Source organism: Emys orbicularis, chromosome 3 (genome assembly GCF_028017835.1).
Source record: "Emys orbicularis isolate rEmyOrb1 chromosome 3, rEmyOrb1.hap1, whole genome shotgun sequence".
NCBI lineage: Eukaryota > Metazoa > Chordata > Testudines > Emydidae > Emys > Emys orbicularis.
This window is the reverse complement of record NC_088685.1, coordinates 148,668,774-148,693,912: the sequence shown is the minus strand read 5'-3', so window position 1 is coordinate 148,693,912 and position 25,139 is coordinate 148,668,774. Positions and strand designations below refer to the sequence as shown.

At 45.0% G+C, this 25,139-nt stretch overlaps 1 protein-coding gene across 1 annotated transcript; it reads left to right on the top strand.

Annotated features, from left to right (window-relative positions):
- Window positions 1–19,755, top strand: LOC135876139 (sulfotransferase 6B1-like). The gene is made up of 7 exons (XM_065401335.1): window positions 1–277; window positions 3,840–3,961; window positions 7,460–7,549; window positions 8,310–8,436; window positions 13,317–13,411; window positions 18,962–19,118; window positions 19,625–19,755. The coding sequence occupies exons 1-7, from the start codon at window positions 1–3 to the stop codon at window positions 19,753–19,755; spliced, it is 999 nt and encodes a 332-aa protein (XP_065257407.1).
- Window positions 19,756–25,139: the final 5,384 nt, after the last annotated feature.

Sequence of the window (25,139 nt, the reverse complement as noted above, 5' to 3'; positions counted from 1 at the left end):
ATGTCAAAGTTTCTCATCAGCCTCCTCCTAGAGACATTGTTTAAGGGCAGAGTCTGGCAAAAGGCAAAGCAAACTTCAACCATGGCTATGGACAGCATTGTTAGGGGAATAGACAAAGCTTTTGATGCAGCTAAAGGGAAAAAACCTGAGGAGCTGCTGGTCATGTACAAGGGGGTGCTATACCCTAGTGGGATGTGTTGCCCTGAGACCTTCCAAGCATTGGACATCATGGAAGTTAGAAAAGATGATGTGTTCCTAGTTGCTTATCCTAAATGCGGTAAGTCTGGATTTTTTTGGTGCAAAATTGAAAGAAAAAGTGCTTAGATGTTAAATATGTGTGATTATTTTCTAAGAATGCAGAAAAGCACTGAAATTCAAATGCTACATGCAGTAAATCCTCATTTGTCACAGGGAAGCACTGTGCTAGTGAGCCGTGTGTTTTCCTCTTCTATAATTTCAGATGTGTGTTTAATCTAGCCATGACAGGCATGCTTCTGGCTGTAGTAAATTAAATACAAAGAATCATGCAAGATTATGGAGAGCTTAAATACACAAGTGTCAGGATATTTTAAGCTCTTTGATTCCTATAGCTGCTGTAATTCATCTTTTTTGTGCATATATACCGCATTATACCTTCATATATATGGTGAAGATGAAGAGAATTCAGAGCCAGAACAGAATCTGAACTGCCCCAAAACTTTGTTAATAACACACTAATGGCAGGCTTGGAGCTGTACACAGGTATAAAGAGGCACGGTCCCCACCACTAATTTAGAACAGACAAGACAGTTCACACACAGGTCACGAAGGATGGGATTTTCAGAAGCAATCAGCACTAGCCTAATTCTGCTCCCATTGAAGTCAATGGGTGTAAAGATAGGCCATTGCTAAGCACTTTTGAAAATCCCACTGTAAGAGATGGTATGAACTTGAGATGGGAATAGGATCCTACAAGGAAAGATATTATAAGAGATATATTTTGAAGAGGGCTCTGAAGGAAGAAAGGAGTTTACTTGATGCAGGAGAAAAGGAAGATTCTTCTAAGCAAACTGAAAAGAAATCTTGATTGGCTAATAGGTGATCTCCATTCAAGTTATATAGGAAATATAACCAGAGTATCTATAAAAAAATAAATTATACTGTTGGCCTTGCAGTATGTAGGCAGGAATGAGAAAGCACTTAAATTATAACTCCATTTACTAAATAAACTATTCTTGGAGCTGAAAGTTTTTTCTGGCAGAGCCATAGGCTGAGCAATTGCAGAGACAGTTCATAGGAGATCCAGGTAAAATCAATTGAGAGATTTCCAATTTATTTATAGGGTTTTTATTCAGCCAAAATAACACAAATCAGGAATATCCATGGCCACATTCTCTTAATGTAGCTTAACAGTAAACTGTAAAGAAACAGGAAAGGCCTCTCTGATACCTCCAGAGCGCACTGTCCTGGTGTTTGTTAGCAAAACCCTGTCTCCCCTTCTTGTGAAAATAAATCAGCCCTCTTCTTTTTTATGAGTCTGAGCTTAATTAGGCTCCTGATTGCCTTGGCTGTGGGGGAGACTCCCAGCTGGGGTACCAAAACCCATGATGGGATTTAACCCTCATGTTCCAACTTGTGGTCCTGCTTGGCAGAATCTCCCCCCTCATGCACCATTAGGTTAAGGGTGAAATAGCACCACTTTTGGGGGATACATGCCATTCAATACCCTTATCGAAGTTGTTCTCAGCCCAAGGCTGATGATTTTTTCAGAACACTTGGTAACAGGTTGGTGTCTGTTTGGCCCAGATCCACAAAGGAATGTAAAAAGCAACAGAGGGTCCTGTGGCACCTTTAAGACTAACAGAAGTATTGGGAGCATAAGCTTTCGTGGGTAAGAACCTCACTTCTTCAGATGCAAAGGAATGTAGATGCACAAACTCCAGACTTAGGCACCAAAGTCCTAGTTTTAGGCACCACTCCAATTTACAAATCCCCAGTTCAGCTGCTGCCTATCCTGTAGACAACTAAATTTACTCACCACCTAAATTTTTGCTGTAAAAGTCTCCTAGACACCTGTGTTTCTTCCTCTGGGCAAATACACTGAAGGAGGCACCCAGAAGCCTACCTCACACCTAAGCCCCATCACAATCTTCAAGCCAGAGGCAGATAGGCACTGTCCCAGCTATCTCATCTGTAGGGTCTGATCCAGTAGGTGTACTCAGAGGCAGACTAACTCTGCACAAAATGACTTTGGGGGGGAGGAGGGGGACAGATTATGTTTTTCTAAAAGATATGTTCTAGGAATTATCTGGGGGATGTTTATGGCCTGTGTTATACAGGAGATCAGACTAGATGATCACAGTGGTCCCTTCTGGCCTTGGAATCTATGAACCTTTAGCCTAGTCTTTAGGATACTCACCCGGGATGTGAGAGATTCCCAGATGAATTTCCTCCTCTTTCTGATGAGAAGGGACTTGAACTGGGATCTCCCACCACTCATGATAGTACCCTTGCAGGGATTGTGTGATCGTTGGACAAAGCTCTTCCTCTCCCAGTAATACTCTTTTTTGCTACAGATAGCTACTCCTGAGCCCAGCTCGTGCTCTACTCTTCCCTGCCAAACCAAAAGGAAGCATATGTGTAGTAGCTGAGCTGACTGGGGCAATAGAGGAAAGAGCAGGTGGCAGTTTGAGGATGTTGCAGGGAAACCTCTTAATCAGTTATCTTCACTTCTCTGTTCTTCAGTCTTGCAACAAAGATGCCCTCCTCCTTCCCCATGAAGGAGAATTCTGTGTAGCAACAGGGTCTGAGCCGCAATTGGTACATCTACACTGCAATAAAAGACCCACTGCACCAAGTCTCAGAGCCCAAGTAAATTGATTCAGGCTTGCAGGACTTGGGACACGGAGCTAAAAATAGCAGTGTACATAGGTGCCGACTTCCCCTCTTTCCGGAGGATGCTCGACCCCCCGTCTACCTCTAGCGCCGCCCCAACTCTGCCCCTTCCCCCGCACTCATTCCAACCCCTTCCCCAAATCCCTGCCCCAGCCCTGCTTCTTTCCCGCCTCCTCCCCTGAGTGTGCCACGTTCCTGGCAGAACGTGCAGAACAGCACCACAGCTGTTTGGCGGTGGCTGGGCGGGAAACACTGGGAGGTAGGCGGAGGAGCGGGGACGTGGCATACTCAGGGGAGGAGGAGGTGGGGCAGAGGGTGAGAGGGGAGCTTGGCTGCGGGTGGGTGCAGAGCACCCACTAATTTTTCCCCATGGGTGCTCCAGCGCTGGAGCACCCACGGAGTGGGCGCCTATGGTAGTATAGACGTTTGTGCTTGGGCTGGAGCCCAGGCTCAGACCTTCCCCCATTGTGGGGTTTCAGAGCTCAGGCTCCCCTGAACCCAGATGTCTACTCTGCTATTTTTAGCTCCTTGAGCCTGATTCAGTTGACCTAGGCTGTGAGATTCAGTTGACCCAGGCTGTGGGTGCCATATCCTTACACTGTGTTCACAAGCTGTACGTAGCAGAAGCAGCAGCCTTAAAGCGCTTACAAGGGTTGCCATTATCTGCACATAGGCAATATAAATAAAGTACAGTAGTTCAGGGGATATATAACTTAACTTATAATTGCCAAAGTACAGGATTTCATTCTCACCCCCAATGTTGCATTAAAGAGACCCTCTCAATGTAAAAATCATACTTCTGTCTGAAAATTATGTACCTACAACTGTTACACGTTATATGGAACACCTACAAGTTATATGGAGGACTAGTATAATGACTCTTTAGAAAGTTATGCTAGATATTTAACAGGCTACAGTTCTGAAATTCCTACTTGGCTCCTTCTAACAGTTATTTTATGTTTCAGGAACAAATTGGGTTCAACACATTTTAAATGACTTGACATCTGCAGTTTCAAAGAATAAGGAGGAGGTACCACCAACAGAGCATATTCAAATGCTTGAATTTGGAGTGCCAGAAAAATTTCAGGTCAGCATGGACTAATTCATGAAGCTTATTTTTAGCATATAGTATTTTTTTAAATGTCTATTTTACAGTATTTCATATAAGTACAAAACACTTTACAGATAGGCTATACACTTCCACATCAAGTAATTTGAAGTTAATTCTCTCAATTACTTTTTGTATGTGGGAATATATTATAAAATATTAAAACACAGGCAAACAAATGTGATTTGAAATGAAATTGACTTTTGTGTACTAAAAGAACAGAAGTTAATTTTAACTCTAATCTGGACCTCGTACTGCTGTATTAGAATTTCAAATGCTTAGTGTAAATTTTGAGTGCAATATTTTTAAAATGTTTTGAAAAGAAAAAGGTTAATGAAATCATTAGCTGATTATTCCTGATTTCTATCTATCCTAGTTTAAGGTGTGACTTTTCCAAGGTGAAGTTAAGCATATGCCTAAGTCTTTGCAGGATCAAGGGAATGTGTGATTCTAACTGTGTGTGTGTGTGTGTGTGTGTGTGTGTGTGTGTGTGTGTGTGTGTGTGTGTGTGTGTGTGTGTGTGTATAATGTTATCATTGCAAACCATGAGTAGTAACACCTGATGGACTGTTACTTTTCTTTAGGTGGTTTTATAAGTAATGCACAAGATTGGGAGTCAGAGTTAGGAGATCTCTAATCACAGCTCTGTGTCTGGCTTCAGGCGAGACATTTAATCTCTCCTTTTCAGTGTCCTCATTTGTAAAACAGAGATATTACTTGTTTTTGTCACAGAGGTGCTGTGAGACTTAATTCATTAGCGTTTGAAAATATTTAAGAACCTCAGTTAAGACATCATATGGGCTGATAGCAATGGAGCAAAACCTGAGTAAAATCTGAGACAGTGTTGCAGGACTAAGGGTATGTCTACACTGGCAGAGTTACAGTGCCAGCAGTTACAGCGCCGCTCAGAGAGCACTGAAGGGGAACCGCTGTTGTGTGTTCACACTGTCAGCTACCTGTGTAATAGCATGTTCACACCTACGACAAGGCACGGGAGGCAAACTGCCGCTCCGGTGCTGTGCCCACGAGCTGCCGGTTCTACAAAGAACTGGATGCGATATTCGGTGGCGACCCCACCTCCACTGCGAAGGCCACTGTGGATATTTCGGTGGCTCACGTGCCAGCCAAGAGTGGACCGAGCCAGGAGGAGGAAATCTTGGACGAGGATGTGGACAGGGAGGGGGACCCAGAGGCAGAGGACGACTCGGAGGTCAGAGATGCATGCAGCCAGGAGCTCTTCTCTACCCTAGAGGAGGATAGCCAGTCACAGCTATCGGAGCTTGGCAAAGTGCAAACAGGAGAAGAGGCCCCTGGTAAGTGGCTTTGATTTTGGAAATAGCTGAAGCGAGTTGTTGGGGGCAGGAGGGTGGCAGAAAGCAGGCTTGTGTCTGTATGATGCGCGTACCACCACATGCCTAGTCTGAGCGGCAGAACAGGGTGTTGATTGACTCCCTCACTTCACGGGAATCTGCCTCAGAGATCTCCACAAAACTCTCATGGAGATACTGGGCAATCCGCTGCCGCAGGTTCTTTGGCAGAGCTGCTTTGTTTCTTGCCCCATGAAGGGTAACTTTCCTGTGCCACTCTGCCGTCCTGAGGGGGGGAGGGGGGACCATTGCTGCACACAGGCGAGCCGCATAAGAGCCAGGGCGGAAGCCGCAGTCTTGGAGAAGACCCTCCCTTCATTCCCTGCTAACCCTCAGCAGCGAGATATCTTCCATAATGAACACAGCCTGTGGAAAATGTGGGGACAAGAATGATTATAAGCCCCCCTGGTGCTGGCTCTCGCCAAGAGCCACATCCCCAGTGTACAGTACGGTTCTTGAATACTGATTTCCTACAGTTACTCACCATTTTGGGGCTCTTGTGGCTCATGTGTGCTTGCCTAGGGTCAGCCAGTTAGTGACAGGTATGTGAATAGCGGCTGTGTTTTAAATCAGTGGTCTGTGTGTTGCAAACAATACTGCTTCTGTAAAATGTTGCATTTTGGCTTCACAGATATGACCTTGGGAGCCCAGCCTCCCTCTTTGTTATCGCCGGCTGAACGGCTGCGCAGAATTAGAAAGTGGCCATGAAGAACTGAAGAGGACTTTCTGCGTGAGGTCATGATGCACTCCACGGCCGAAAAACAAGAATTGAAGGAGTGGAGGGACAGCGAGAAGAGGGACTGAAAGGAGAACACGGAGCTCCAGAACGAAGCCACGAAGCAGCTCTTAAACGTTATGGAGCGCCAAGCGGACATGCTCTAGGACACTTTGACCCTGCATTGCAGAGTGTCCCGTCATGGCTCCTTTCTGTCATGCATCGTGAAATCTGTCCTACAGCTGGAGTGCAGCTGGGACTGGACAGCCGCCTCTCCCCAAATGCTGATGAGGTCCAGCATTGCTCCAAGCAGGAGATCACCTGGTGTGTAGAGCAGGCATGATCACCTGGAAAGATGCGCTGAGACCACTGCATGCGTCACCGAGCAAACAGGAAGGGGACTTTCAGAATTCCCAAGGAATTTAAGGGGTGGGGATGACGGTTGGTCACCTGAGGGCAGGGCAGTAGAGTTCAAACTGATGACCAGAGAGGTGAGAACAGGCATTGTGGGACACCTCCCGGAGGCCAATCGCAGCGCTGTAATTGACCAGGATGTCTACCCTGGCACTGCAGCACTGTACTCCTGGCGCAGAAAGCTGTACGCCTCTCGTTGGGGTGTTTTTTTGTTTTGTTTTTTACAGCGCTGCAACTGCGCAGTTTCTGCGCACTAAGTGGCTTGGCAGTGTGTACACCGAGAGTTACACTGCAGAAAGCTGCTTTACTGCGCAGAAACTTGCCAGTGTAGACAAGGCCTAAGGGAAAATCCCTAAACAGGAGGAGCTGGTGCACAGCAGGAAAGCAGTGGCTACTACAAGATACAAGGGACTGGCCAATATAGCCTGTTGTTCTCCAGTTTACTACATGAGAAAATTCACTGCTCATGCTTATCTCTGCCATGATCTACCCTGGAACTCTTGTCTACAGTGCACAGGAGGGTGTGGAGTCCTTCTGTGTTTGTGTGTGTGTTTTCTGCAGCGGCAGCCACTGGTGCATGCTCTTTTTCTTTTGCTTTGGGCCTAAATATTGCCACGTAAAATGGCACAAAAGCTAGGGCTATATAATAATAATGAATTAATAGCAAGAACAATACAAACAGCTTTCTTTCTTTAACTCTCTGGCCTCCCTATGCTACCTGCTTTGGAATGATTTTGAAATCTGCTAAAAATGATACAGTTTTGCAGAAATTAGGCTTTAATAACAATGCCATCTAGATGACATCATGAAGGACGAGAAGAACCAAGAAGAGAGACTACAATTTAACAATTACCAATAAAAATTCTTTCCATGCAAAATAGATGTTTAGAGCAAATGTATACATATTGTAAATTGTCAGCATATTTGAGGTAGAAATGTTGTGGTTCCTTTTTTTCACATGTACTTTTTGTTTTGATTTAGAAAATAAAAAGTTTTCCTTCGCCACGTGTTTTTACCACACATCTCCATTATGATAATATTCCCAAGGCTGTTTTTGGGACTAAAGCAAAGGTAAGTGAGCATTTCAATAATGTTTGATATTATCCACTTTCTAAGCTACTCCCAGTTTTCCCCTAGCAGAAGTTCTCTATAGGATTGCCTGGAAAACAGGAATTCAGTTTCACAAAAAAATTCAAGGTTTCAGCATTTGGTTTTGTTTGGCATTGGGATGTAACCAAGAACTTTTGATTTTTTTTGTGAAAAACCAGAGAGAGAAAGAGCAAGGACTTGAACCTGGGTCTCTGATGTTCCAGGTTAATGCCCTAACTGTTGGGATTTTGGCTATTCTGGGATATGTGTGTATGTATGCCTCTTTCTCTGCCATTTTAACCAGAAATTAATAAGTTTCTGGGAAAACTTTTGGCCAGTCAGCATTTTCTGGTGAAAAAACATTTCACTGAAAAATTCCTGACCAACTCTAGTTCTCTGCTTAGCTTTTTCAGATCCCACAATCTGACATCTTTCACTATAACAGTGGAATTCAGTTTTTACTGGTTGTTGTTTGTAATTCACACAAAGAGGTCGAATCTTAGATCCCAGCCCTGCAAGGTGATCTGTATGGGATAGCCCTTATTGCTCCATGGAGCCCCCATGAAGCATAGGGGCTCCAGGCACGTGTAAGGTCTCCCCACACAAATCAATTTGCAGGATTGGGGCCTCACTTTCCAAATTTCAGTTCCTGTAAGAGTTGATATGTTTTTAATGCAGGACCCTGGAGATCAAAGGTTATCTTAAAATACCAAAGACTCATTTGCCTTTGCTGTTTTAAAAGGTACTGGTGGTATTTCGAAATCCAAAAGATGCAGCTGTATCCTATTACCACTTCTACAACAAAAATCCTGGGCTTCCAAATGTCAGCTCCTGGGATGAGTTCTTTCAGAAGTTCATGAGTGGAGAAGGTACAGTTATTAGATCTTGGCATGTATAAACACTCTAGTACAATGTTCTCAACTCTTCTTTGGTCTGCAGTCCAAAAAGGGAATCTGTGATCATCATGTTAAAATTAATCCCAAGTGGATTCAAACTAATGATCTGGGTTGAGGAGGCAGGGGACCTGGTGCTGAGGAGTTGAAGGTGCTTCTCTCTTCTTCAACCCTGAGCAATGCTCAGCACTGGGAGTATTGCTGTGGAGACATTCAAATGGTCAGGATGGCACAGTATACAGGGATTCTACTTCATCCCCAGCACAGAAAGGGTAAACTCCAGCTTTCCTTTTCTTTCTGCAAGGCATTATCCTTCTTGTGATTTTGCATCTTAACAACTGGATTTATGAGTGAGCCTCTCCCCCTTTGTTCTTAGCTCCTTTTTTCTCTTGCTTTCATTTGCATCTCAGAGCAGGGGTACACATTTTTGATCAGCTCAAAATAAAGGTTTAGGATAAAAAATTTAACAGTATAGTGACTTAGGAGTCTAACCCTCATTGACTTTCAGTGAGACTTAATCACCTAAAGGCCATATTTTTAAAGGCATATAAGTGCCTAAAGATGTAGATAGATGCCTAGTGAGATTTCAAAAAGCACCTAGGTACCTAATTCCCATAGACTTCAAGCACTTTTGAAAATTCCACCAGGCACCTATCTGCCCATAATATCAATCACTTTTGAAAATGGGATTTAGGTTTTCTAAGGCCAGGTCTACACTACCGCGGTAGTTCGACAGCTGGCAATCGAACTTCCGGGTTCGATTTATCGCGTCTGGTCTGGACGCGATAAATCGATCCCGGAAGCGCTCGCCATCGACTGCGGTACTCCAGCTCGGCGAGAGGAGTACCGCGGAGTCGACGGGGAGCCTGCCTGCCGCGTGTGGACCGCGTCTGAACCGCGGTAAGTTCGAACTAAGGTATGTCGACTTCAGCTACGTTATTCACGTAGCTGAAGTTGCGTACCTTAGTTCGAATTTGGGGGTTAGCGTAGACCAGGCCTTAGTCTCTTAGGCACTTTTGAAAATTTGGCCCTTTATTTATAATTGAGCAGAGGTTTGAGCTACAACTGAACTAGATAAACCCCTTTCTGTAAACTGAAGAACCCTGCATTTCAAGTGAAGTTCTCTTGTAAAGGGGAAAAAGAGATTGTAAAAATGGCATAGTGGATTTTGTGCACATCTCTTTATTACTTCCAGATCAGAAGTGCTAGGCTTATAAATAAACAATGTTTTATGTAACTGCCAGCTCCTCAAATTCCATCTGGGATTTGTGAATCAAATTGGGCTCTTTCCTTCTTCAACACTGCCACCAGCGATAAGGACTCTGCAGGCCAAACTGCACTCTTAGTAACATCTGTACAACCCCACTGGCCTGTCATTCCAATTTGGCAAGCTATTTTGATGATGATGATGCACAAGCTGGAATAGATTCCAGCTTGGACTCTCCTAACTGTGCTGATTTGGCAGAGTTAAAAAGAGTGAAAAGCATTAAAGATGCTTTTTATTTCCTAAAGTAAGCAGAGAGGGCACTGTATACACTCAGGGAAACAAGACCTGTTTAGTAAGAGGGTGCCTTGTTTTACATACTCATTTTGCAGAAAACTGCATTTTAGCAAAATATTGAGCCAACCCCTATGTCATACTAGCTGCTCAGACACTGCGGTGCATTTCAGGGATTTTGAGAAATTGCTGACCGTACAGTACAGTGTCTATGTACAATATAAGTGAAGTCTCTTTATTTCATCCCTTTTTGTGCAGCTCTGTCAGGAAAGAGGCCAAAAATCAGCTGGATCTGTCCAGCTGAGAAATCCCCTGATGTAGGCGAGCTCTCCATGGATGGAAAGCTGGCATACTTGATTCTTGTACTATTCCGCCGCTATAACCAGCACAGGGGTGGTGTCAAAAGACTAACCTTAACTGATGAATAGTTCCTTGGGGACCTTGCTGTGACGGGTTGGATCACAGAAACCCCCTTGGGAACTGCCACCCGATGTGCAAAGACTACCCCTGCTCCTGTTTTCCCTGCCAGCTCAGGACTCCAGCACCCTGTCTTGCTGAGCCAGACACTCCCGTCTGGCTCCAACACAGACCCAGGGTCTGAATCACTTGCCCCAAAGCTGCAAGTTTACCCAAAAACAGCTCACAGAAGTGTGCTTGTCCTTAGCACTCAGATGCCCAACTCCCAATGGGGTCTAAACCCAAATAAATCCGTTTTACCCTGCGTAAAGCTTATGCAGGGCAAACCCAGAAATTGTTCGCCCTCTATAACTCTGATAGAGAGATATGCACAGTTGTTTGCTCCCCCAGGTATTAATACATACTCTGAGTAAATTACTAAATAAAAAGTGATTTTATTAAATACAGACAGTAGGATTTAAGTGGTTCCAAGTAGTAACAGACAGAACAAAGTAAGTCACCAAGCAAAATAAAATAAAATGCGCAAATCTATGCCTAATCAAACTGAATACAGATAATCTCACCCTCAGAGATGCTTCAGTAAGCTTTTTCTCAGACTGGACACCTTCCAGGCCTGGGCACAATTCTTTCCCCTGGTACAGCTCTTGTTCCAACTCAGGTGGTAGCTAGGGGATTCTTCATGATGGCTCCTCTCTCTCTCTCTTCTGTTCCACCCCTTTATATATCTTTTGCATAAGGCGGGAACACTTTGTCCCTCTGGGTTTCCACCCCCCCTCACTGGAAAAGCACCAGGTTAAAGATGGATTCCAGTTCAGGTGACATGATCACATGTCACTGCAAGACTTCATTACCCACTTGCCAGCACACACATATACAGGAAGACTAACAGGTAAACACAGTAATCTGCAGACAATGGTCCTTGTTAATGGGAGTCATCAAGATTCCAAACCATCATTAATGGCCCACACTTTACATAATTACAATAGGCCCTGAGTTACATTTTATATTTCTAGTTTTAGATACAAGAGTGGTACATTTATACAAATCAGATGATCATACTCAGTAGATTATAAGCTTTGTAATGATACCTTACAAGAGACCTTTTGCATGAAGCATATCCCAGTTACGTTATATTGACTTATTATCAAGTTTTTATAAAACCATATAGACTGCACAACGTCACACTTGCCACTTACCATAGGTTAGAGTAGCCTCTAGGCTGCTTGAAGTTACCTTGGAGCCAGGTCTGAGCTGGGCAGGGAATCAGGGAACCATAACCATAAGCTGCCTGACAGCCCCTGCAGCAAAAGGAGGAAATTTAATACAGCAAAGAATCTGTGCCATATTCTAGTAAACAATTATTGAAAAATAAAGTATACTCATAGAAACTAATTGTTAATATTTTGTAAGGGCCTACCTCTGCAAACACTTAGGCATGTGAGTAAAATTTACTCACATTAATAATCCCACTAAAGTAAAAAAAATTATTCTTATGGTGAGTGTTTGCAGGACCTTAAATCTATGTTGTTGGGGTTATTTTTTAACTTCGCCATTTCATAAGTGCAATGTTAGCCTGGTTATGTGATGGATTGAATATACACACGGCTGTGTTACTGATTACTACAAAATGTATTCAAGAATTAATTTATTGTAAACAGATTTTTTTTTAAACTTATCATGTAGAAACTGTATAGCTTGATTATGAAAAAATAGTTGGAAGAAGAAAGTGAAAAGTCAAGTCTGAAGTGAATGACTTCCAAAATAACATCTGTCCAAAAAAAAAAAAAAAAAAAGAACTAAGTACAGAGAAGGACTAAGAACAGAACTGAAGGATTAGAAGATCTAAGCTCTCCAGGACTTTATATTGAAGTTAGCCTGAACATTTCATCTTGGGGCCATTTAAATATACTTTAAATCAGGGGTCTCAAAGTCCTGGCCCGCGGGCCATCTGCGGCCCGAGAACTTCCCCAGTGTGGCCCGCGGGGCTCCAGCAATTTTGGGGCCGGGTCTTTCCCTTGGCCCCGCCTGCTGCCCCTGGGCGCTTCCCCCCCCCCCCCGCGTGTCCTCTGGGCGATTTAAAATGGCCCGGGGCACCGGCCACCACCGACAGCACAGCGGAGCTGAGCGGCTTCCTGCGCTTGCTCCACGTGGCTGCCAGCCCCTCCCTGCAGCCCCAGGGCGGGGCTGTGCCTCCGCGCGCTGCCCCCACCCCGAGTGCCCCTGCGGCCAATTGGAAGCTGCGGGGGCGGTGCCTGGGGGCAGCAGCGTGCGGAGGCCTCCTGGCCTGCCCCGCCTTGGAGCCCCAGGTAAGCACCGCACCCCCCGACCCCCTCCCAGAGCCTACACCCCCTCCCCACACCCCCACCCTTCCCCAAACTCCCTCCCAGAGGCTGCACCCCCTCCCCACACCTCCCCCAGCCCCCAAACTCCCTCCCAGAGCCCGCACCCGCTCCCCACACACCCCCTCCCCCAAACTCCCTCCCAGAGCCTGCACCCCCCTTCTGACACACCCCCTCACGCCCCTAAACTCCCTCCCAGTGCCTGCACCCCTCCTGCCTCCTCCCTCCCAGAGCCTGCAACCCCACCCCCTCCTCCTGCACCCCCATTCCCTGCCCCAGCCCAGAGCCTGCACCCAGCACCCAAACTCCATTCCAGAGCCTACACCCCAGACCCCCTCCCCCACCCAAACTCCCTCCCAGAGCCTGCTCCCTGCACCCCAATCCCCTACCCCAGACCTCCTCCACCACCCAAACTCCCTCCCAGAGCCTTAGGTAGGTGGGCGGTGGAGTTGGGGTGGGCAGGTTCTGGGCAGCATGAGCGACATTATTGGCCCGCTGGGAGGATTTGAGGACTGGCACTGACCCTAAGGTAAATTGAGTTTGAGACCCCTGCTTTAAATTATCTTCTGTTTTTTGACCTGTCTGTCTTAACTTCATTTTAGTCTGCTGGAGCTCATATTTTGACCATGCTCTTGCCTGGAACAAATACATGGATGAAGAGAATATCATGATCATCACATATGAAGAAATGAAAGAGGTAAATTTGTGTAGAAATTTAAAAATGGAAAAGACTTATTAGGTCATGTACTCAGTTCTGATACAGAATTGCTCCCTTCAGTATATTCTCAAGCATCTTGTCCCATCCAGTTTTCATTTTGTCCCAGGCAAAACCTTATTGTGCAGAGAACAGGTATATGATGTTGCAGCCTGTTTTCCCACTGGCTACTAGCCCTTCTATCTGCAGCCCAATTCCCTCCTCAAGCACGAAAGCCTTGATCCTGCAACATTAGCACGTGCATGAGAGTGGTCCCATTGACTTCAGTGAGACTGTTCACATGCTTAAAGTTAAGCATGTCCATGTTTGCAGTTTGAGGATCTTAAACTGTAAATTCTCTGGGTTAAATAATGCCAGTGCTTATATAGAACAATACTAATTGATGTGGCTAGATAAATGTTATCAGTAGTAATTAATACTAAAAGAAAGAGATCCATGCAGAAGATTGAGAGCATTCACTTAACACATTGCCATTTGGGCAAGGGAGGCACATTCCAAAATCTTATCAAAATTAACCACCATTCCTGCAACCTCCTGCTGCTGAACTTAATATATTCCTCTAAGGGTATGTCTACACTACGAGAGTAGTTCGATTTTACTTAAATCGAATATGTGGAATCGATATTACAAAGTCGAACGTGTGTGTCCACACTAAGGACAGTAATTCAACTTTGTGAGTCCACACTAACGGGGCAAGCGTCGACATTGGAAGCGGTGCACTGTGGGCAGCTATCCCACAGTTCCCGCAGTCCCTGCTGCCCATTGGAATTCTGGGTCGAGCCCCCAATGCCTTCTGGGGAAAAAAATGTGTCGAGGGTGCTTTTGGGTAACTGTCGTCATCCAACCGTCACTCCCGCCCTCCCTCCCTGAAAGCGTCGGCGGGAAATCAGTTCGCGCACTTTTCTGGTCAGTGACAGCGCGGACACCACAGCACTGCGAGCATGGAGCCCGCTGCGACCATCGCTGCAGTTATGGCCGTTGTCAACACCTCGCACCTTATCATCCACCTTTCCCAGAGGCAGATGCTGAGAAATCGGGCGAGGAGGCTACGGCAGCGCGGTGAGGACCTGAAGTCTGAGAGTGGCACAGACCTGTCACAAAGCACGGGACCCCGCGCCGAGGACATCATGGTGGCAATGGGTCATGTTGATGTTGTGGAGCAGCGATTCTGGGCCCGGGAAACAAGCACGGACTGGGGGGACCGCATAGTGCTGCAGGTCTGGGATGAATCACAGTGGCTGCGAAACTTTCGCATGCGGAAGGGGACTTTCCTGGAACTTTGTGAGTTGCTGTCCCCTGCCCTGAAGCGCAAGGACACCCGGATGCGAGCAGCCCTGACTGTCCAGAAGCGAGTGGCCATAGCCCTCTGGAAGCTTGCAACGCCAGACAGCTACCGGTCAGTCGCGAACCACTTTGGTGTGGGCAAATCTACCGTGGGGGTTGTTGTGATGCAAGTAGCCAACGCAATCATTGAGCTACTGCTCTCAAAGGTAGTGACCCTGGGAAACGTGGAGGTCATCATAGATGGCTTCGCCGCGATGGGATTCCCAAACTGCGGTGGGGCTATAGATGGAACTCACATCCCTATCCTGGGACCGGACCACCAGGCCAGCCAGTACATTAACCGAAAGGGCTACTTTTCAATGGTGCTGCAAGCACTGGTGGACCATAGGGGACGTTTTACAAACATCAACGTCGGATGGCCGGGCAAGGTTCATGACGCTCGTGTTTTCAGGAACTCTGGTCTGTTTAGACGGCTGCAGGAAGGTATTTACTTCCCGGACCACAAAATAACTGTTGGGGATGTGGAGATGCCTATAGTGATCCTCGGGGACCCAGCCTACCCGCTAATGCCCTGGCTCATGAAGCCCTATACGGGCGCCCTGGACAGTGAAAAAGAACTCTTCAACTACCGGCTGAGCAAATGCAGAATGGTGGTGGAGTGTGCTTTTGGACGTCTCAAGGGGAGATGGAGAAGCTTACTGACTCGCTCTGATCTCAGCGAAACCAATATCCCCATTGTTATTGCAGCTTGCTGTGTGCTCCACAATCTCTGTGAGAGCAAGGGGGAGACCTTTATGGCGGGGTAGGAGGTTGAGGCAAATAGCCTGGCTGCTGATTACGCCCAGCCAGACAGCCGTGCGATTAGAAGAGCCCAGCGGGACGCGCTGTGCATCCGGGAGGCTTTGAAAGCTAGGTTCCTGAGTGAGCAGGGTAACCTGTGACTATTAAGTTTGTTTACAGAGAAGCTGAACCTACCCCCGTTTCTTTACCCGGTTAATGTTCACTATCCTCTCCAGTTACATACCCCGTTCCCCCCGTTCCCCCGCTTCCAACACACGTTTAAAAATAAAATCACTTGAAATTTGTTAATGAACACCGTTTTCTTTATTACTGTTTTCGCGGTAAAGTGTTGAACCTGGGACGCAGACTGTGGTGGGGAGCGGGTGTAGTGTACTGATGCAAAGGACGCTTCTAAACTCGAGGAATGACAGGCTCCGCACTGGTGGACTGGTTGTTTCAACGGAGCCTGCCACCCCTCCTGTTCGGGACTCTGTGTGTGGGGGCTATGTGACTTTGTGGCAGGGGGAGGACGGTTACAGATCCCCTGCTGCGTGGCTCTGTGATCCAGGATAAGGACCGCTGCATAAGATCTCTAACCGCCCTCCCCCGCCACAAAGTCACATAGCCCGCCCCCCACACAGAACATGAAAACCACCTCCCAGACTGACCAGGGTAACTAGTGACTGCAATGTGTGTGTGCCCTGCTGCTGAACCTGCCCCCGCGTCTGTACCCTGGTAAAGATGACTGTCCTGTCCAATTACCAACCCCCTTCCCCCCCCTTCAAACAGACTCTCCTCTAAAAGAACATGATGGAAACAGTAATTAACAGAAACGTATTTTTTATTAGCAACTACACATGAAACTGGGGGATGAAACTGGGACGGGGGCTTGGGTGAGGCGGGAAGGAAAGGACTTATCAAATTTTGGGGAATGAGAGCCCTCTGGTACTTGAGCAGTCTGCAGGGGTGGAGTGAGAGTTTTCACGGACTCTGCTGCCCCTCCTTCTTGGGACTTTGGGTGAGGGGGGTATGGGACTTTGTGGCGGGGGAGGGCGGTTAGAGATAGACTGCAGCGGGGCTCTGTCCTCCTGCCTCCGGTCCTGCAGAACATCCACAAGGCGCCGGAGTGTGTCCGTTTGCTCCCTCATTAGTCCAAGCAGCGTTTGAGTCGCCTGCCGGTCTTCCTGCCGCCACCTCTCCTCCCGTTCAATGTGTGATTGGTGGATTTGGGACAAGTTCTCCCTCCACTGGGTCTGCTGGGCTGCCTGGGCTCGGGAGCAGACGATAAGTTCCGAGAACATGTCCTCCCGTGTCCTCTTCTTCCTACGCCTAATCTGCGCTAGCCTCTGGGAGTGTGATGCCAGGGTAGGTTGGGAGACAGTCGCAGCTGTGGGATGGGAAAAAGGGAGTGAATTCCTCAGAAAGATAAATTTTTTTGTGAACAAAGAACATAGTCTTTCTCTGTGAACAAGACCATGCACAGCACCTATCACATGCGCACTCAGGACAAGGTCGAATTTTCGGCCTTCGCATTCAGTGCCTGGGGTCTTGCAGTGCAGATCAGACAAGCGGGGCAGGACAGCGGAATTTGGGTAGCAGGCCGACATGGTAAGCCATAGACTTGTGGCTGCTTAAAACTTTAATAATAGCACTGCCCTCCTTTCACGTTCAAAGCAATGCCAGTCCCTGCTGCCAGCAATCCGGCAAGCATGAACTCTGCCCCTGTCCCACCCCCTCGCGGCTGTCCCAGGGAAAGATCCCTGTATGCTGCCCCTCTCCCGCCTCCACCGCGTGGCTGTAAACCGCCGGTTACAGTTCTGTAAAGGAACAGGCAAGCAGTCCCAATACTAACATTCCCCTACCTAATTCAAAGCAGGTCACCATTAGCGACATCACTCTGATGAGGATTTCAGAGACGGAGAAAGAAAGGATGCTTCGGGAAAGCCTGCAAAGACCAGGGCCGTATGCCGCCATGCTCTGCAAGGCAATGATCCCCAAGTACTTGCTTGTCTCCTGGCACGGAAACGTTTCCTACCACGGAGGACCCAATAAGGCCGCTCTCCCCAGGAACCTGATGCAAAGGCTTTCCAATTACCTCCAGGAGAGCTTCGTGGAGATGTCCCAGGAGGATTTCTGCTCTATCCCCGGACATATAGACCAGATTTTACTGTAGCTGCACTGGCAGGGACTAAACAGTAGAGCGCCTAGGGCAAACCAATCATGTTAAAGCGGACATTGTTCGATTTTTTTTCAGTAGTTGCACTGCCAAGGACTGAAACGTTAAGCGCCTAGGGCAAAGTAATCATGAAAAACCCATTGTTAATATTGTTAATATTCCTGTTCTGTTAAAAATAAATGTTTACATGTTTAAAACACTTACCGACTGATCCTTCCCCTGATTCTGTGTCCGGGTTAACGCCTGGGGACGGTTGGTAGGGGATCTCTGTAAGGGTGATGAAGAGATCCTGGCTGTCGGGGAAATCAGCGTTGTAAGCGCTGTCGACTGCCTCATCCTCCTCATCTCCTTCCTCATCTTCCCCGTCCGCTAACATGTCCGAGGAACCGGCCGTCGACAATATCCCATCCTCAGAGTCCACGGTCAGTGGTGGGGTAGTGGTGGCGGCCGCACCTAGGATGGAATGCAGTGCCTCGTAGAAACGGGATGTCTGGGGCTGGGATCCAGAGCGTCCGTTTGCCTTTTTGGTCTTCTGGTAGCCTTGTCTCAGCTCCTTGATTTTCACGCGGCACTGCGTTGCATCCCGGCTGTATCCTCTCTCTGCCATGGCTTTTGAGATCTTCTCGTAGATCTTTGCATTCCGTTTTTTCGATCGCAGCTCGGAAAGCACGGACTCATCGCCCCACACAGCGATCAGATCCAAGACTTCCCGATCAGTCCATGCTGGGGCCCTCTTTCTATTCTGAGATTGCATGGCCATCTCTGCTGGAGAGCTCTGCATCGTTGCCAGTGCTGCTGAGCTCGCCACGCTGTCCAAACAGGAAATGAGATTCAAACTGCCCAGACAGGAAAAGGAATTCAAATTTTCCCGGGGCTTTTCCTGTGTGGCTGGTCAGAGCATCCGAGCTCGGACTGCTGTCCAGAGCGTCAACAGAGTGGTGCACTGTGGGATAGCTCCCGGAGCTATTACCGTCGATTTCCATCCACACCTAGCCTAATTCGACATGGCCATGTCGAATTTAGCGCTACTCCCCTCGTTGGGGAGTACAGAAGTCGAATTTAAGAGACCTCTATGTCGAACTAAATAGCTTCGTTGTGTGGACGGGTGCAGAGTTAATTCGATGTAACGCTGCTAAATTCGACATAAACTCCTAGTGTAGACCAGGCCTAATGTTCTGCCCTTTGTATGGATGAGAATAGTATCCACTACATTCATTTGACAAGATAGAGGGGAAATGTCTGACATGTTTGCTTTAACTCATACATAACTCTATCACATTCTTGTTTTTCAGAACTTACTTGGAAGAGTGAAACAAATAGCTGAATTTTTGGGGTTCTCTCTGCCTGAGGAGAAGATTCAGTCTATTGCAGAGAATGCCACATTCGAATCAATGAGCAATAAATCTCAAGAAACACATGGCAAATTTGGTTCCATCTTTTTCAGAAAAGGTACATTTATACAGAGTGATGATAGTCATAGAGTTTAGAGCAGGTATCCAAATTGGTCATGGGAGCTAATTAACATTTAAAAGGCTTGATAAATACATGACTGTTGTGACCTTTTCAGGAGCTCCCAAATGCAGAATTAATGTGTTTAATTCATAGCTGATCATGAATTTTCTTCTCTTGAAAGTGGACATCCCTAGCTAGATGATCACTCAGGCACTGAATGCTGTTCTTTCAAAATGTTAGCTCTGTGGAAAATCCCTTGGTTGTAAAAGGTGCATGCATATATACCTGCAAAATGTAGTGCAAAGGGTTTTCTTTAACCTAAAATTTTAAGAACACCATCCACATCCATAAAGATTTCAAGCCTCATATTGATTTGAAATGTGGCAATAAGTTCAGTCATTCCAACTGTTTGTGTCAGCATTTCATTGTTATCTACCTCTACCTGACATGTTATCTTATACTTCCAGGAATAGTTATTAGTTTATTTCATTGTTCTTTTGCAGGTACTGTTGGAGATTGGAAGAATCTGTTCACTGAGGCTCAAAGCCAAGAAATGGATGCCAAATTTGAAGAATGTTTAGCAGGAACAAAACTGGGAGCCAGGCTAAAATATGATAAATACTGCAAATACTAAATCTTTGTCTATCAGAATGACATTAGCATTTACTCAGAGACATCATCTATTTTACTACCTTTTGTTTGAGAATGCAGAGATTAAAATAATTAGACTTTCACACAAGGATTTGCACACAAAAAAACAAAAAACAACCAAACCCGAGATACAATAAATAAGGCTAGTGGTCCAAATACTGCCCATCTATGACTTATTTAGACTTAGAATCTCCTGTGCATAGTGGCACATGAGGTAACCCACTTTTCCTACTGCTGCCTGTCCAGAGCAAGATGTTTGACTCAATTGTAAATTGTCTCCATGATGGCAACAACTTTTGCAATTGTCCTGTGATAGATCATTTTTTATCCTTCATGCCTTCTCTTCCCTCCAGGTGGAATCCAATATAAGGCTATGGCTACACTACGCAGCTTTTAGCGACACAGCTGTGCTGCTAAAAGGCGCGCAGTGTAGCTGCTGTTTGTCGGCAGGAGAGAGCTCTCCTGCTGACAAAAAAATTCCACCCCCAACGAGCGGCAGCAGCTTTGTCGGTAGGAGAGCGCTCCTGCCGACAAAGCGCTGTTCACACCGGCACTTTTCGTAGGTAAAACTTTTGTCGTTCGGGGGGGTGTGTGGTTTTTTAACACCCCTGAACGACAAAAGTTTTGCCAACGAAGTTCCAGTGTAGACACAGCTAAGATATACCTTGTGCTTCTGCTTTGAGGTAGCCTGATGACATTGCCAAACCACCATAGTCATCTATGTTTAACTGAGTCCACAGTCTGTTGACTCGTGCCGTACAACACTTACATTGGAGAGATTGTGTAACCAATGAGTTTCCAAAATTCTTCTCAAACAAAGCTGGTGAAATGCATTCATCTTTCTGTTTGTATACTTCCAACATCTGCCACATTTCTGACACGTACAGTAGTGTCGGAAGGGTACAATCTCATTTCAGTGTGTAGATGTATCTTCTTACTTTTCCAGGTGTTTGACAAATGAGAAAATGTTCCACTTGCTTTGCCAATTCTTTCTTTCAGTTCTTTAGTAAGCTAGCCATTAGAAGATATTGTACTTCCAACATAAACAGTCATCAACTCTTTTGTATTTTTCTCCATCAATTGCACATCTGCCATTGTTGACAGTATTCTCTCCTATCTACATAATCTTGGACTTCTGCATACAGATACCAAGTCTCACTTAGGCAGCTTCTGCTTTTATGCTCATAACAAATCTTTTCATTCCATCCATGCTGGTATCCGGTATGACTGTCATCTGTTAAATCTAGGTTCTCCAGCTTATCTCTTGCTCAAAGAACAGCAATATCCTCAGCAACAACCATCACTCTTCTCATCACAAAAAGGAAGTTCAGAAGAGAAGTGGGGATAGTATGCAACCTTGCATTACACCAGTAATAATCTTAAACCATTTTATTTCTTTGCTAATTTGATAAAAACTTTGTAGGCCAAGTCTGCAGACAGCACCAGGACAGACAGTAATCTATTCTGGAATGTCTCAGGATCTTCCAAAGGACTTCTCTGTGGACACTATCAAGTCCTTTCATAAAATCAATGCAATTTAAAACTGTTTTCTGCTGGTATTCTAAGCCTTTCTCAATAAGTCTTCTCAAGGTGAAAAATCTGATTTGAACATAACTTTTTATTGAAATCTAGCCTGTTCTTCCCTGAATACTTTTTCAACAACCATTTCATCCTATTCAAAATGATAATGCAAAACACTTTTTCAGGTACAGATAGGAGTGTCACTCTTCTCCAGTTATCACAAATAAACTGGTTCCACTTTTCAGGGATTATACAGATAACGCCTTTTCGCCAATCTTTAGACTAGATCTCCTTTTCCCAAACCATTCTGTACAACCTTCACATGTAATTCAAATCACTTTCTTTTCAGCTTTTAACATTTCAGCATCTATTTTATTATAGCCTGGTGCTTTACCACTCTTCAGTTGGTTTATGGCCTCAGTTATTTCTTCAAAGATGATTACTTCTAGTGATATAGGTAAATCCACTATTTCTTCACATCTATCAGTGTACGTTTGTGGTTCTGGCTGGCTGAACACAAATTAGAAATGTTCCATCCACCAGGCTCCTTGTCATTCCTCTGTGGTTTAAAATCCTACCATCTCATGTCTTCACAATGCAACAGTGGTTTGAGAATTGTGATGTCAGTCATTTAGATGCTAGAAAAAGTTTTCTGTACACCTCCTTAGCTTGTCTTGCTTTGTTTTCCAGCCATTCTCTCTTTTCCCTTCCAACTGATATTTTAACATTTTTGTGTTTGACCACATATTTTTGTTGTAGAACAACTCTCTTCTTTAATTCTTTCCTCTCTCCAACAAGTCTCCATGTATTTGGTTGGAGCCACTTTGCTTTCTTAGACCTTCTCATTCCCACTATAATCCTGGTTGCATCCACATGCACTTCTTTGTAAAGCTGCCATTGTTCTTCTGTCATTGGTCAGTGTATGTAACTCTTCGAATCTGTTGTTCATCTGCAGCTTGAAATGCACCTTCACTGCTGGATGTGCTAACTTTCTAGTATCATACATACCCTCTGCCTTGCCTGGTGCTGCCTTCTTTATTTTTATTTGGATCATCCCAATAACAAGATGGCGTCACTTCCAACATCAGCACTCTTATACTGTTGGAAGCTAGGGTGTGATCTTTTCCAGCTCCAAATAATGGCAACATAGTCTAGCTGAGGGGAAGTCGATTATTTTTTGTCAAAGTATAATCAAGATCTGGACTCTAGAGAAAATAACAAAAATAATAACAACAAGTAAATAAAAAGATTTCGGGGTCTGTTCAAAAGCATCTGGTGGTCCAGATTTGGCCCGTGGTCCGCCTGTTGACTACTCTAGTCTAGCTATTTCTGGGTGAAGCCATCATTTGATCTCCATGTCAGTTTTGTCTTTCCTTTGGGGCAACATTATTTCCACACATCTATATGGGTGTAAGAGGTATTTGGCTGAATATGCAGAACCCATGAATGGTATGCTAGAGTGCCTATGACTATTTCAGTTTAATTTTTTTCATAATCTGTTATTAATTCAGGTTGATTCCTGCTCCAGATCCAAATTTTCTGAAAGTCCAAGGTTCTTGAGCATCCTGGGGTCTTGCTTTGGACTCATTTCTCATCTTCAGTCGTTAATTTGGTCATCTGTGTATCCTCTATTCTTTGAGGCCTTGTATGAAATTCTTGTAGAGTCCATTGATTTGATGATAAATCATCCTGGCAGAAGGTTAACAGGAGACTGCATCAAGGGTTTTGTACTAGATCCAATGATGTTTAATATAATTATTAATGATCAGGAAAGATATGTGAGTATGAGGTAGCAAAATTTGCAGATTGAACTGAGTTATTGATGTTAATGAAGACCAGAGAGGACCGTGAGGAATTTCAGAGACATTTAAACATGCTAGGTGAGGGGGGAAATGAAGTTTAATATTGATAAATGCAAAGTAATGCACACTGGAGGAAAAAATTTAAACTAGTCACACACATTACAAAGTTCTTAATTGTATTAATGCAGGACAGGGACCTGGGTGTCATTCTAGACAGCTCAATGAAGACCACTGCTGAATGTGCAGGTGTTTTTATTTAAAAAAAAATGCAAATATGAGGATATGTATGCAATGGAATGGAGAATAATATGGAAAATATTATAGTGCCCTTATATAAATCAGTTGTGCAGCCTCATCTGGAATATTGTGTGCAAATACTGGTCACCCTGTCTCAAAAAAACGTATTGCGGAATTAGAAGGGATTCAGAGAAGGGTGCAAATGATGATTAAGGACATGAAAAATCTTATCTGAAGAGATTGGAAAGGTTGGGATTGTTTACCTCAGGAAGGAGTATATAAAATAATGAATGGCCTAAAGATGGGAGACCTGGCCCTTCTCTTCAAGCTGTCCTGCTATGCATGTCTCAAGAGTGTGAATACCACCATCTGGGCAGACTGTTAAGAACCAGGGCACAAACCCCAAATTGGTTGGGAGTTTTATACTTAGATTTCACCAACCAATTATCCAGTATACACTCCTCAGGCACTATAACAGCCTTAGCATGGAGTAACAGACAGTATGCTGATCTATGTTGCAATCCAGGTAAGCTTACATTTGTGATCGATGGTCCCTTACATCAAAGATCACAGCAATATTCATGTTTCTCCCAGTCCCAAAGGACCAGTCACTTACCCCAGATCAATTACACCTTAGATCTTACACCGAAGAGAAAGCTTGTAGTCAGTGCTATAGTAAACTATCTGAAGATTTATTATATAAGAAAAGGAAACGAGTTATTTACAAGGTTAAAGCAGGTAAACTGATATACACACAAATGAGTTACAATCTTAAATTCCAATAAGTAATAGAAACGTCTAGAATAAGCAAGCTCTGTGGGTACATTTACCCTAGAATAGAAAACCCATGCCATGATCACAGCAGGCTTGGGTCAGCTGACGGGCTTGGGCTGCAAGATTAAAATTGCTGTGTAGACGATCAGGCTTGGGGTAGAGCCAGAGTTCTGGGACCCTTCCCCATCGTAGAATTATTGTATTATAAACTCAAATACTTAATTATTACCTTACAATATGGACTACAGATGTTATAAATTAGAGTAATGAATGCGGCAATTTACCACTATTCAATAAAGTCTAAACACTACGCACATTTTTATAACTCTAATATGTATTTTAACAATACTAACACACAGGCAAACCAGAGCGATTCCGGCTATGTTCTGATCAGTATCCAAGTGAGGCTTGGGGACCTTGGCATGAGCTGACACCTGGTTTGCTAGCATCACACTTCTGTTTCCCTGTCTCATAAGAAAAGGACAGTGGGAAATTCAATGAAATTAAAAGGTAAAAAATTCAAAACTGATCAAAGGAAATCGTTTGTCACACAGTGCATGCTTAGATGGTAGAACTTGCTGCCACTGGAAGTAGTTGACGTCCCCACACTGGCTGGTAAAGCATTCAATGTATTTAATGAAATGCCAAGTGAACAGGCTTTGAAATATGCTGAATTTAAAAAGGGTGTATTGCAAAAGTTTCAAATGACCCCTGAGGTGTATAGAATGAAATTTAGATGTCTCAAAATGCATGACAAAAAGAGTTACAGAAAATACTCGTATAAATGTGATTTGATGAAAAAATGGGGGAAGGGGAAGGGGCAGAGAATTATCATCAGTTGTTCGATCTTTTTGCACAAGAACAATTCCTGGGCATATTTTTTGAAGAAATCAGATAAGCTCTTTGTGGTAAACCCCTGGATTGGTTCAAAAAGCTGTGGCTCTTGCGGACATATATATTATAAGCTAAAGCATCCAGTGACCGCAAGCATAGAGGGAAGGACAGAACCCCAGTGTTAAGGTGGGCCCTGTTT

Excerpts from the sequence above, each read along its gene's own strand:
- LOC135876139 (XM_065401335.1), top strand. The coding sequence starts at position 1 with ATGTCAAAGTTTCTCATCAGCCTCCTCCTAGAGACATTGTTTAAGGGC. Across the intron at positions 3,962-7,459 it reads GAGTGCCAGAAAAATTTCAG|AAAATAAAAAGTTTTCCTTC; the intron begins GTCAGCATGGAC and ends GTTTTGATTTAG. Across the intron at positions 7,550-8,309 it reads TTTTTGGGACTAAAGCAAAG|GTACTGGTGGTATTTCGAAA; the intron begins GTAAGTGAGCAT and ends CTGTTTTAAAAG.